The sequence below is a fragment of the Myotis daubentonii genome, chromosome 2, assembly GCF_963259705.1.
Source record: "Myotis daubentonii chromosome 2, mMyoDau2.1, whole genome shotgun sequence".
In the NCBI taxonomy this organism is placed as follows: domain Eukaryota; kingdom Metazoa; phylum Chordata; class Mammalia; order Chiroptera; family Vespertilionidae; genus Myotis; species Myotis daubentonii.
In genome coordinates this window covers 213,871,707-213,885,953 of record NC_081841.1, presented here as the reverse complement: position 1 = coordinate 213,885,953, position 14,247 = coordinate 213,871,707, and the positions used below count along the sequence as shown (strand labels likewise).

The window sequence follows — 14,247 nt, the reverse complement described above, 5'->3', positions numbered from 1 at the left end:
ATTACATTTCAATATAGTTTCCAATTTTCTCTCCTCCCTCCGGCTTCTAGGCCTTATGCGGAATCAGCACAGTTCTTGGAATTGATCAAAGTGCAAAAACAGCCATGACTTCTTTCACATTTGTAATTCTCACAGGATACGTGAGGCCCAAACAAATGCTGTCTTCTCTCTTCGAGCACACTGTTCCCTAAGTGTGCCAGTGATAATGTACCTCCAATATGCTAATGTTCATAAGACATCCACATAGTCACAGAGTGCGCAGGAGACAGCCAGCCTACCAACAACACAGCTTTCACCCTCCAAACATCCATCAGACACAAGCCTTGAAACACTGCCAAGAAAATGATACTTGACGATCAAATATGTGTTTATATATTGCAATATCCCTCACTGCTTTCTCAAAGTGCTGTTGCTGGCTATGTACCACAGTAGATGAGAAAATAAAGGTGTTTTACTTTTCGTGAGCCCCAGGTTATATGGATTTATTTTTGTGAGTGCGTGAGGTAGGTACCTACCATTCCCCCTCCCCCTGGATAGCAAGGACTTAATGGTAGCCAAGTGAAGTGGTGGTAAACCCTCCCATTGGTAGCCTTACATGGTTGCTCCTTCTTGCTGCTCAGTTCTTAGTTTAGGTGTCAGATAAAATGATGGGACCATACAGGGAGGAAAACTAATCCCAGAGCCTGTCTTCAGATTCATGTTAGGGAATGACCAACGGCCAAGAAATGGATAGAACTAGAAAAGCAATGGGCCGGTCTGGACGTAAAAGTAGGTACTTTGTGCTGGGGTGGAAAGTGAGCTGGGGAGTGGAAATAATGCCAGCTCCACCTTTGAGCACTCTGGTACACTGGGATGAAGGAGGGAGGGTTCTCTACCAGAGGGCTGCCTGTGGGACAACCACGTTTCTGATAAAGCAAGAAAATGAAGAAAGTAGTCTGAAGAAAGGCTGAGGATCTGCGGGCCTCTACTTGCCAGCTGTAAGGCAGCTGGGAGAGGGAGAGGACAAGCAATATGGAGTCCAGAGTACGTAAGAAGACAGATGACCAGAGAGGCATACATTTCTGTGTGGTGGCCAATATAATAAAGCTGGGAAGCCTGGCAGACCTAGTGAAGTCAAGGTTCCACGTGGCATTCCACTACCAAGTTCAGATGGAGACCTGTGCTCTGGCCTCTCGAGGCCCAGTGAAGCCCACTGATGGCAGTGGTCAGGCGACAGGATCCCTGGTGAGGGTTTGGAATGGCAGTTACTGGTCTGGAAACTAAAGACTTCACCAAGAAATGGCCAACTAGATGGCTGTCCATGGGAACAGACCCATTATGCCCCTTTCATCTTCAACATGGAAGCCTGTAAAAGTTTATCAAGATGGACAGGACATGATCAGATTCGAATTTTGAAAAGATGGCTTTGGCGGCTGTATGAATGAATTAGGGACAAGAGCAGAAGTTTTAAGGAAATACTTCCTAGTACTGTTTTTTAAAATTTTTAAATTTTTATTATGAATAAATATTGTTTTATGGAACTTTCAATATACTAAAACCATCATATGATTTCTTTTATTCAGGCTATTCAAGTGGTATATTATATTCATAGATTTTCTTATCAACAAATTATTAAATTTCTGGGCTAAATCTTACTTGGTTATTATATTCTTTTAATGGGTATTGATTTTGTTTCTGACAAAGGCAAATATTTTCTTATCCTAACAGCTGCCACCATAACTTTTCTTGGAGAGGCGTAATCTTTCTCTAGGAAAGTTCTCTGAAAAGCTCCTGATAGCAGCATTGCCAACACAGGGCCACAGTTAATCAGTCAACACTGGAGGCTCTGCTGTGGGTCCGACACTGGTGTAAATCCTGGGGGATTCGGCAGTGAGGAAATAGACAAAACCGCCTAATTTTAAGGAGCTTACATTCCAACAGGGAGAAGGAAGTTAAGCAGTAACAACGGAGACCATCATCAAGTCTGTGAAGAATGGCCACAGAAAACCTTTCGGAGGAAGTGCATGGAACAGTGACCTGAATGAAAGGAAGGCAGACGAAGAGGTGACTAAATGACGTTGTGTGAGAAAATGGGATAAATTCATTTGGGGATCAGCAAAGGAGAGGATTAAGGGAGAAGACACAGAAAGGGGAAAGGGTAGGAGAGGAAGAGAGCTCAGCAAGTTGAAGAATCCTGTGAGTTGGGGCAGCCAGTGAGAGGTGCTCAATAGATGGCAACTGAAATGACTGATGAACAAGTTCAAGTTGTTCACTATGTGGGATCCGGTGTGGTCCTCCATGTTAGAAGCAATGCTACAAGCACAATCCTGTTTTATGAGGTCATCAAAGACAACAGGCAGTGACCTATGCCAGGGCAGAGATAATGGTATGGCCACAAAGATGAAGAGTATAGAGTAAAAATCTGGAAGGAAGAAGAAAAGCAGAAGTGACTGTGAGAACATAAACCTGAATATTTTAGATCAATTTTGAAGCTCTGATTATTTAAATCTTAAGGAATGAGTGAAATTGTCATCACATAACTTATTTTTTTTTGGGGTGGGAGTATTGTTTAATATGATTTTCTTTGTGCTCAAACATATATGCCTAGTATATTTTCAATTTTGGTATCTCAAACAAGGAGTCTTAAAATTTCATGTTAGGAATTTTATGGTGTGGATGCTGCATAGTTTATAAAACTTACCTATTATATACTGACTATTATCTATCATGTCTAGAAATTAAATTTAATATTTTGTAAACTTATTTTTTAGCACATTTCCTTCATGTGGTCTGATGCTATGACCTCTGGCACATATAGGCTCTGAATTATGATTTTCATATTAAACAGAGCTTTACTGCTATGGGATTATAATTTCTACACTAAGTTTTAATGTGTTTCTATGCTTCTTTGAACATCTTTGTTGATGCACTAAAAAAATACATGTCATTTTCTTAAGTACATATTTACTCTCTCTTAACAAGGAAATTTAGATTAATTACATTTGTCTGATGGCTGCAATAATTATGAGTTTTTATATAAAATTTTTAAACACAGAAAAATAGAAAAGATATACAACAAAAATTTGTATAACTACCATATAAATTATCAGTAACATTTTGCTATATTTGCTTCTACTTTTTTTGCTTTGTTTCAAGTTATCTGCAGATGTAAATATCAGTACAGTTCACACCTAAATATTTCAGTATGCTTTACAAGAGAAGTTCTTCTGAACAAATACCAGATGTGTCCCTTCTAAATAATGTTATATAAGATTTATATATACAAATTCACTGCATGGGGCAATTCATGATAGCACATAATTTAAAATAATAACAATGTTTATATTAGATGGCAGAATTTGGAATGATCCTATTTTTTGCTTATTTTCTAGCTTTTTTTCTCCATGTTTATGTAGCTTTGAAAATACAGGAAAGCATATTAAAAGAGAAAATAATTGGCATCTAATGGTAGCAAGAAGAAGGAGCAAAAAAGAAATCTTGTTTTTCACACAAATGAAAAATGACTAGTGCTATCCTTTGAATGCTAAAAGGTTAGAGATTACTGAACTATAAGGATAGAAATGTATGATTAAAATGTGAATAATTTCAATTGTATCAGATAATCCATTAACAATGAAATCTTAAACACTGCGAACAAATCAATAACTTACAGCTTTTACAGCTGTCCCCAGCCCATCATAATACATTACGCCCAGCTGGTAAATTGCTTGATGATCATGGTCCTTGATTTCTTCAAACTGTTCTAATGCTTCTTCATACCATCCCTGCAAGCTCACAGGAAATACTGAATTATTATTATCTTAAAGTAATCCCAGTCATTTAATTCCCACCCAAATCTAGCCAGTAGCACCAAATAAACCAAGAAAAGACAGTCACAAATTTATGGACTTTGCAAGTTAAGTCACTGACAACAGTCAACACACTCTAAAGTCAATTAAATAGACCTAAACATGGCAACTGAGGGAAGTGACCAGTAGGAATTTAGGTAAGAGTCTCTTTGGCTTTCACTCTTACTCTTGCCTATTGCCAATCCTCTCTTGAAATGACAGCTTAGCCGACTGCTCAATCTAGCCTGCCACCTCCCCCACCACTCCTGAAGTCTGAGAAATATCAGAGCTGGGACCAAAGCCTTGGAGAAGATTTGAGACATCCTATCTAATAAAAGGGTAATATGCAAATTAACTGTCACTCCACCACAAAGATGGTGGCGCACATAGCCACAAGATGGCAGCACCCAGTCCCCTCAGCTTTACCGCTGGCATGTCTGGTCCTGTCAGCCCTGCTTGCCCCTCGCCGAGAGCAGACACCAGGGCCTTGCTTGCCTCTGGCCGCAGTGGCGAGACAGAGAGCAGACAGCAGGCCCCCACAGCGAGCAGACAGCAGGGCCCCCGCAGCGAGCAGACACCAGGGCCCTACTTGCCCCTGGCCACAGAGGCGAGCCAGAGAGCAGACAGGCAGGCAGGTCCACAGAGAGCAGAGAACCACGGGGAGTGGGCCTAAGCCGTCAGTAGGACATCCCCTGAGGGCTCCCAGATTGGAGAGGGTGGAGGTCGGGCTGAGGGACCCACCCTCCCCCTGCACGAATTTCGTGCACCGGGCCTCTAGTTGTAGTATAAAATCTATTCTTACACTATAAATTAAAAATCTGTTTATATTTTTGCCCCAAATATTTAATATTATCTATAAAACATTTTCATGTTCATAGTAACTGATGACCCTGATTCTTACCTCGTACTTAAGGGTAGTTTATATGTTCCTCTACACCAGAGGTCGCCAACCGATGGTCCATGAGGTCCGAAAGGTTGGCGGCCGCTGCTCTACACAGAGTAAGGAGGGAACTGCCCTCTGTCCACATTATGCTGATGTACCGTGCGGGTAGGTCAAGAAGGGACTGTACAGGCTATCACTTGAGAATATACAATAAAAATTTGCATAACTGCCACATAAACTCTTAGTAATAACATTTTGCTACCTTGGCTTCATCTATTTTTTTAATAGTAGTGAATATCCTTATGAAGGACATTGGCTGTTAGTAAACATCCACTATTATTATGGCTCATGTCCTTCAGTTTTGCAGTTTTCCAGCTGAGAAGACATGGAAAAACAAGCATGTGATTCTCGAAAATTAACTTCCTCCCATACTTCCTATAAAAGCCCACATGTTCTGTATCATCACTGTAAGGCTCCTCGGCAGGTAGACAAATCCGGTAACAAACACGCTATGCTGTGAGGGACTCATACGGGATTTCATATTTTAATCCACCATGAAAACGCCTCACACTAAAGAATGAATCATTTGTAGTGGTAGAGAGAGAGTCTTTTACTGAATTGAAGGTCAATATTAGGAAGAGCAGGCCAGAGAAAAACAGCTTTTGGAAAACACAAAAATAATTAATTTCTCTTTTCATCAACTGTCATTAATCAACCAATTGATAAAAATTAACAAAAACTACCCCAAAATCCTAATAAATATCTATTTATTTTAAAGAGTACGTATCCAGTCACTGACGTCGTTCCTTTGTGGCGCGGGAGGAACCACCTGGCTTCCAGTTCTGCCGGTCGCTCTGAGCACATTTAGAGTCATTTCTTAGGAAATGAAAAGCGGGAGAAGGTGCAAAATCGCCCGAGGGCCTGGGTCCCCGCTCCCTGGGCCCTTGAAGGTCAGGGAGCAGCGGTGGTCTCCGGTCTCCTCCCCTGGGTCACTGACTCGCTCCGTCCCAGTCCTTCCCCCCCCCCCCCCCATCCCTGGGAGGTGGGGAGGTCACCCTGGAGAGACTGGGAAGTCTGTCCTCCACGCTTTCTCCTTGAAGTAAACTTTTAAAATAAATAAAAAGCACTAACTTTTATAACACACACAAAAAATAAATAAATAAAAAAAAAATAAAGAGTACGTATCAATGAGTAAATGACTGAGCTGTTAAGACTAATTTTCCTTTCTGGCTAATGTTGGGCTTAGATGTGACAGAGCTGGAAAAGGTAGACTATGCAAAGGAAAGTAAGAAAGTTCTTTCAGTTTCCATTATTTTAAATACCATATACAGGTGGAAGATCTCAAATGAACACTTTCAACCCAAACTTCTCCTTCGAGAACATGTAAGTTTCTACTTTGAAATCTGTCTACTTGGATGACTAATGGGCATTTTAAACATAACATGTCCAAAAACTGAACTCTTGGTCATCACCTCAATACTCACTCTTCCCCAGTCTCTGTTTTTCAGGCCATTATACCACTGTCTGCGTCTCCAGAATAAATCCAGGACCCAGCTCCACTGCTACAACTCTGGTCAGGATTACCAACCTCTCTCACCTGAACTAGTTCTATGCCTTCCTTCTAATCCGTTCACCACAGACTGAAAACCCTCCGATGGCTTCTCGCTACATTTAAGCAAAGCTCCTCTAGAGCCGTCTCTGCCTGGCTTATTCCACACTGGTCTCCTTAGATCTCAGAACTTTCTCATCGACGAAATGTTACTTGTTCTCTCTCTGGAACACACTGCCACCGGCTGTTTGCATTGTGTTTCCTTTTCTGCAAATGTTAGTTTCAACAACAGGTCTTTCCACCCTAGGCCTAAGTTATTCTCTATTGTTGTACACCGTTAATTCCTTTCCCAGTACTCTTCCTTATTTTTAATTATACATATATTCATTTTCTTCCCCTCTGGACTGTAACCTTTGTGAAATGGGGACCATTCTGATTCCCTCTTCATTTTATAGCACACACTAGCGAAGCCTTATGAAGCACTTATTAGGCGCCAGGCCCCGTTTTACAATTAATACATCCTCACAATAGTTCTATGAAACACACATTACCCCCCTTTTACAGATGAGAAAACTGAGGTACCAAGAGGTTAAGGATTTGTGCCCAAGGATAAGCAATTAAAAAGTAATAGAGCCGGGTTTAAGAGATCAACCGAAGGACTTGTATGCATGCATATAAGCATAACCAATGGACACAAGACACTGGGGGGTAGGGGAAGCCGGGGGAAGGTCAAGGAGGGGAGGAGAAAAAAAAAAAGGAGACATATGTGGTACTCTTTGTAATACCTTAAGCAATGAAACAATTTTTTTTTTAAAAAAGCAATAGAGCCATATTCAAACCTATGTGCAAAGCTAAGAGAGCCTTCACTTAACCGTTATGTTGTGCTATTCTCAGTTACAGGGGCATGACTGGTCCTCAACAAATACTTGTTGCCAGAATGAGTGAAGGAGCCATCAAAAGATGAGAGAGTAAGTGGGTTATAGGTGAATAGCTGCCCAAATAGTCAATGGATGGTGAGGGATTAGAGACGGCTGGTCCCTTTCACACCTTCCCTCAGGCTCGGTGAGGGACTAAAGCTGTATTACTGACAATGGAGTGAAAATATTTTAGGTGATCTTAAATATTTTGGGCAAAAATATAAACATTAGACTTTTAATTGTATACCAAAACTAGAGGCCTGGCACATGAAATTCGTGCATGGGTAAGGTCCCTAGGCCTAGCCTGCGATCAGGGCCATCTTCCCTGGCTGCTGGCAGCCATCACCACCCCCTGCCGCCACCCACCCCCCGTTTCCCGTTTGCCAATCGGAGCCTGCTGGCCCAGGGAAGGGACCAAGAGGTTGGCTGGCAGGCCCCCATCGGTTGATCAGAGCCTGCGGGCTGGGGGCAGCTCCTGCACTGACCGTCTGCCCCCTGATGGTCAGTGTGTGTTATAGCGACCGGTAGTTCTGCTGTTCGGTTGATTTGCATATTACCCTTTTATTATATAGGATGTCTCTTATAAATGACTTTCATTAGAATGTCTTCATGGAGAAAGCCCAGATAGCTCCTTAAACTGATACCAGCATATCACACTTGAAGCCACAACCATGATCTGTGGAATTTGACAGAATTTCCCTGATATTACAAAGGAAGGAACTGTAGGAGATATTTTGCTATGAAGATCTAACAGCAGCATTAAATGAAATAAAAACAAATAAACAAAGACTGATACCTCTTCAAAATATAGTTGACCTCGCAGGAAATAGGCCATAGCGTCCCCTCTTACTATTCTCTCCTTCAAGAGCTGCAATGCCTGATCCACCAAATTAGCATGGCTGTAACGGTCTGATTTAAGAAAGGTAAAGAATTATAACTTTAACACAATATGAATTTTCTCTCTTCAAGTCACCAATTATACAGAATTCATCTGACACTTTACACGACTTTCCTTCCTAGTTCTCATTCCTCCTTGGCTAAAGGAGAAAGTATTACCATGGGCCCTAACACCAGGCCTCATACAATCAAGAAATATCTGTTGGTTGGTTTTCAGAGTAACCCAGTTTACCACTAGGAGGAGCTCTAGCAAGCAGCCTGTGTGCAATTCTTTGGGCAAAGTCATCCATGGGCGAGTGAAATTCTTCATCTGAGGCTTAATTAGAGCTATTCTAACCAAATGAGCTAACCATCCCCAATTTAATTTTTTAAAAGACCATAGAAAAAAAATGGTAGCTTTAAAGGCCAATTTCAAGTAAAGTATGGCATTATCCTCCTTAACAGACAAGCCATCTGGCTTCCCTTTTCCAGAAGAGGGTCCTAAACCCCTGAATGTAAACTCAGGCTCGGGCTCTGTGAAATTTCCCCGCTGATGATTTGCTGCCAGATGCGTGAAATCGCAATTTCGCATATTCCTACAGGAAAGCTACGAAGGGCTGTAAAGTTAACCCCCTCCTTGACAACAGTAAGACTCATATTTCTTGTCTCTTTTTTCTCTGGTGTACAGATCAACTTTTAGTGAAAATATTATCAGAATTTGTACCAGTCTTGTCCTTTGTCCATTGGAATAAGCTGTAGTTCCTGGCAGCATCCTGGGAGAGAGAGGTATGGAGGGGGTCCTCGGGCAACTTCTCACTGGTCAACTGCATCCTGTTTGCACGTGTATTCTGCGAAAGAACATAAAAAATAAGGTAGAAATATCTTCCTCCAGAAAACTTTGAAAAGACACTCCCATCCCCACTTGGCACTCATGAAAAGCAACCTCCCCACATTTCTAGGGGCAGGGCACCAAACTACCAGCCCTGGTGGTGAATATTCCTTCTTAGGAAACCAGGGCCCTTTGTAGCTATGAGAAGCAGCACAACCATCCTTCATGCCTGTCTCTAGAGCACGGGATTAATGATGAGAGCTCTCCGCACATCCTCTCTCTGAGTTTACCTGCTACAACGGGTCACCTCACCCGCCACAGCTGCTGCCACTAGTAGGATTTGGCGACACTGCCCATAGATATAGTTCTTGTGCTCTAGGACCTTCCTATTGCCCTGTATCTGAATCTCATCAGGCTAATAATCCATTTCACACCACAGCATTTGTCTGTTCTACCTGGGAATACGCTTTATTTTAGCTGTGTTGCTCAGTTTCATCTTCCTGTTTGTATTGGATTGCCATGCTGTAAGACAGATTGCGGTTCAACGGAAAGTCAGAGCCTTCATAAAAAATGTAGGGGCCACCTCATCTGGGATGGAGGAGTCCAGGTTGGCCTAGGCTGAGGATAGTGAGACCGCAAACTCGGCTGTTGCTATGCTTTTTGTTTACTCCTCCGCATTCTATAGTTACAGCTGGCCTTCACCAATCAGGAGCAAGCTTCCAGTGGAGGTTCCTGACTGGTGAAGAGCACTCAGCAACCCTTTAGTGCAGTGGTTCTCAACCGTGGCTGCGCATCAGAATCACCTGGGAATCTTTTTAAAATCCTGATTTCTGGGCCTCATCCTCTGGAAATTCTTTCTTTGTTACTAATGTTGTGGCCCCACCCCATAACAAAGAAACAGTACCTTGGTTGCGGGGACATCCCCAGTAGGCAGCTGATGGATGTTTCTCTCCCATCAATGTTTCTAACTCTCTATCCCTCTCCCTTCCTCTCTGTAAAATAATCAATAAAATATATTTTTTTAAAAATGAGAAGAAAGTGCAGGAAAGGGAGATAATTCAGTATATTAGGCGGGGAAAAGCAGTTAAGTATCTGTGATTTTGGAATAGTCACTTAATATTTTTAAGAGGCAATTTCCTGACCTGTAGTTTGGATTATCAGTAGCTTGAACTAGAGGATTTCAAAATGTCTGATCCTAGATATGTAACATTCCTTAGGAAAGAAGAGCAAGAGGTGAAGTGACCTTCTCACCACTTCATGCACGCTATTCATGTGACTGATCACTGATGATGTTCACAATTATCTGGCCAAGGCAGTGTTTCACAGGTTTCTCTGCTATAAAACTACTTTTTCCCCTTCCCATGCTCTACTCTATGGGAGCAAGTCATTATGTGTAACCCACACTCCGGAGGGCAAGGTGGGGGAGGATTCTCGCCACTTCCTGGAGTGGGGAGTGTCTACATGAAGAGTTTGGAATTCTTTTGTGAGGAAGAGTTGTCTTTTTGCTCTCATTTCTTTATCGATTCAATCATTTATAACAGTATAGACTTAAGGGTATCTATTTTATTGAATTATAATCCAACAGTACAATATTGTGTCGTCCACATTGCTTTGGCCAGTGGGAGCTCTTTTAGGATGCCTTCTGAGACCCTTTGACCTTCCTGGACTACCTCACAAATGCTTCCTCAGTCTTCAAGACAGTCCATTTGGTCACTTAGTCAGCTGTTGGAAGCTACCCATTGTCTTCACTATCAGAGAAGTGTAAACAAGGAGCCCGGAACGCTGGAGAACCTTGAGCCCTGGCAAGGGCCAGAGCTACGCACCAATTATTTAGTTGCAGAGTAAATCTTTACGAATACTTACTGACCTTCAAGATACTCTGTCTGTTACCGGAACTGCCTGCCTAAGGGCTATATGTGCATCCAAAATTGAAGAAAAGGTTGGCAAGGCCTGGGCACCTGTGGAAGTCCTTCCCCTTGCCTTGGGCTTCCTGCCTGGCCCCCAATATTTCCAAATTATTATGTCTCGTCTTGTCTCTGTCATTTGCATGCGGCCCTTCTCCAGATCCCGAACCCTGAACCACTCGGGACGTGGCTCGCACAGTCAGCATTAAATATATTTTTTTTAAACTCTCACTCTAAATGACATCCTCCTTCTGGAAACATACTTACCTGCAAATTAAACTTAAGTGAAACTATCACTGCTCACAAGCGTGCCTGTTGTGAATATGCATCTTAGACCATCTTCCTTTTAAGAAAATTGATCCTACTGGTTTCATGTTTACCAAAAACTCCAGTTTCTTCCCAATAAAACACTGTTCTCTGTGGAGAGTGACTATAGTGTTTGGACAGGTTCAAGCTTTGGACTAATGAGAGGGCATGGTCCTCTCATGGCAAAGCCACGTGCAAGTCCCAGCTTGGAGGGCAAAGCTCTCCCAGCACAATGATAGCCGAAGGCTATGGTGGTAAGCCTGACCTACGGTCTGAACCTGTGGTCCCAGGTAGATGAGTGGTGTGGGCTTGATAGAGTTCAGGTGCATGTAACTGAGTAGATTTGAAAAGCACGAGAATGTTGTAAACATCTTGACCACGCCCTTACTTGGCCTCCTGGAATCTGGCTATAAAATGAAGACACAGCTTTCAGGGTGTGGCGCTGTTGTTAGCGCTCCATCAGAGAGGACAATGTCCACCCAGACCCAGCCTTCTTCTTCTGTCTGTCTTTTCTCAACCCTCCACCGCCCCCTCTCAGACTCACCAAACCTGGCTGAGCTGGCTCGGCACAGTCCTCAAGTACTGATTCTGCTCCACCAGCTTTGTTCGGTTCCTGGAAAGCTTTGGGGTCCATTACTAAGGGTAAGTCAGCTATCCAGATAACACAAATATTTTTTTCTGAAACAATATGAGCAATAGAGACGTACACAATGAGTAAAGGGGGAAAAGCGTTAAAAACTACTCACAAAATTCCCTTTCCTTGTCAAGTTTACAAATGTACCAGGAAGTTAACAATAATTATCAGACTTAATGCACGTTTTAAGGGAAAAGGATGTAATAGGGAGGCACGTTTATCACACAGACATCCCATTATACGTTAACGGCAGTCCACTGTTAGACAGACGTGAGCAGAGCAAGGATAAAAGGCCAGGAAGAAACTCACTGGGCAGAAAGCCCAGATGCCTAGAGGGGCAAAACTGGGAGAACAAGAACCTCGTCCCCGGGTGATCTACCCCCGCTAGCAGATCACTGGCCAGGTGGTTTAGACCCCTGACTTTTTCCTCCCTAAAGATAACGTCTAGGCCTCCATTGCATTCCAGCTCCAGGCCCAGAAAAGCAGCGAAGCCAGGTAAGTGACACGGTGGCTGCCTTAGGCCCAGCTACAGTGGAGACCAAGACCCTGAAAGCGCACACCAGGAACCCTCCACGGAGCACGTCCATGCCATTCCTTCCCCCTCTCCTTGCCCCACAGGCACATATCCCCCACCCTCTAAGGGACCCCGTGAGACTGCAACCAGGGGAGCGATGAGCAGCGGCAGCTCGTCCTGGGCTAACCCCCCGAACCTGCCTCCATGGTCCCCTGCTCTCTGACTTCCCAGTGAGCCAAAGCAGCCCTTTCCTGTTGCTTCTCCTATGCCCTTCCTTGTTGCACTGTCCTAAGTACGTTTTTGCTGCCATCATGGACCCAATACTCTGGGGCTCAGTGCTGTGTAGCCCTACCCTTTGGCTATCCCCAACCCCCGGGCCCCTTTCCTTAAATAAATTCAGTTTTATTCACTGCCTGCTGTGGCTATTTAGCCTGCCCAAGCCTCACCGTCGCACACGTTTAGAATTCTAAGAACTTACCTTGCATTAGTTAGGAATTCCTGAAAGGGAATATCTGTGCAACCCGGAAGCTTAATTATATGCTTTAAAAAAAGGGCTTACCTAATTGATAAACACTTGTCCATATTGCCAAAGGCAAATTGGCAATAGGGACCAGCGTTCTCACCTGACAGCAGTATCTTTGCAGTGCCATTCTTTAAATCGCATAAAAAGGTATCGAGACTTGCTTAAGTATAAAACATACAGAACCAAAGCATGGCTCTATGTAGGTGCTTGAACATAAATATATACCCACATTTATGTCCAAGTACACATAGGAATAAAAATGTTTAAAACTACCCCTTGGGTCAGTGCATCAGTAGAGTAATATAAATGTCTTACTGCAAAAATCACTTTATGGCTTATTGCAAAATAAAAGATATACTGCAACCAAAATTGCAACTAAAAGGGTGCCTACATTTAGATGACAATGAGCTTGTCCTTAGAGGCGTAATCATAAGCCTGTCTATTTTTCAGTCCTGCTCTCAAAGGTATGGGTAGAGAGAAAGGACTCGCTCAAGGCTTTTTTAGGGAGAGGAAACAGTCGGCTGGCTGGAGCTTTAGTTTTTAGCGAGATGACTCTGAAAACAGAACGTGCTTAGGAAAAGATAATCCATTTCACATCGAGCGCAAATGTAAGAGATTCTATATGCGCTCAATGGCTACAGTTTGAAGTCAGGAAGTCCGTTTCTTAAGTTTAAAAAAAAAAAAGGAATGACTTAAGCTAATGATTTGTTTACAAATTTAAGTATAAAGAGTTTCCGGAGAGCCAGGTCCCCAGCCCCCTCCTCCCTGGGATCAGCCGAGACCTACGTGGGCGCTGCCCGCGGGGGAGCCCATTGCCATAACCCTCCGGCCCGGCCCCCTCTTCCCCAGGGCCTGTCCCCGCCGTCCGGGCGAGCGCGTCCCGCCCCTTCCCCGCCAGCCCGGGGGCTCCAGCCCAACAGCTGGACGCAGCATCTGCCCAGGGGGCCAGCCGAGCGGCTGAGACCTGCCGCCGGGAGGGGCCACGCCCCAATGGCAGGCTCCTGGCACAGGACCCCAGCAAGGCCAGGGGGTCGGGCCTGAGAAGTCACCTAATTTGGGGGGTGGGTAGGGAAATCCGGCGGAAAACCCACCCCCTTCGGCCACATTACCCCCCACCCCCACCCCCGCTTATCCTTCCTGTCCGGGGCGTGGGGGACCGAGGGGGCGATTCTGAACTTCAGCAGAAGGAACTCAATCCTTCCTCCGGCGCTGGGGGCGAGGGCGCGGCGCCAGCCCCACGCGGGGCGGCTCGCACAGGCGGGGCTGCGTGTGGCTCCCCGCTTCCTGGCTACGTGCGCGACAGCAGCCACCACAAGCTCCCTGCGACTCCCACTTCTCCGCTGGGACCAAGGGCGGGCCGCGCCGGCGTGAGACGTGCCCAGACCGGCGCGCCGCATGGACGCTGCGGAACCCCGGCCGCCCCGACGCCCGCCACGGCGCACGCGCACTGGGCTCCGCGCGGCAGCCTAGGGCCCCGCCCCCAGA

At 44.5% G+C, this 14,247-nt stretch overlaps 1 protein-coding gene across 8 annotated transcripts in view; it reads right to left on the bottom strand.

Annotated features, from left to right (window-relative positions):
- LRP2BP (LRP2 binding protein) overlaps positions 1-14,247 on the bottom strand; it is a 28,057-nt gene that overhangs the window by 13,452 nt on the left and 358 nt on the right. The window contains exons 1-6 of one of the 8 annotated variants that reach the window (XM_059685674.1): positions 14,096-14,191; positions 13,154-13,316; positions 11,636-11,769; positions 8,777-8,900; positions 7,973-8,085; positions 3,651-3,764 (exon numbers count right to left, since the gene is read on the bottom strand). In XM_059685674.1, coding sequence (XP_059541657.1) covers positions 3,651-3,764; positions 7,973-8,085; positions 8,777-8,900; positions 11,636-11,725 — 441 coding nt within the window. In that variant the 5' untranslated portion in view covers positions 11,726-11,769; positions 13,154-13,316; positions 14,096-14,191. The other 7 variants (XM_059685675.1, XM_059685679.1, XM_059685676.1 and 4 more) reach the window with 7 other exon arrangements.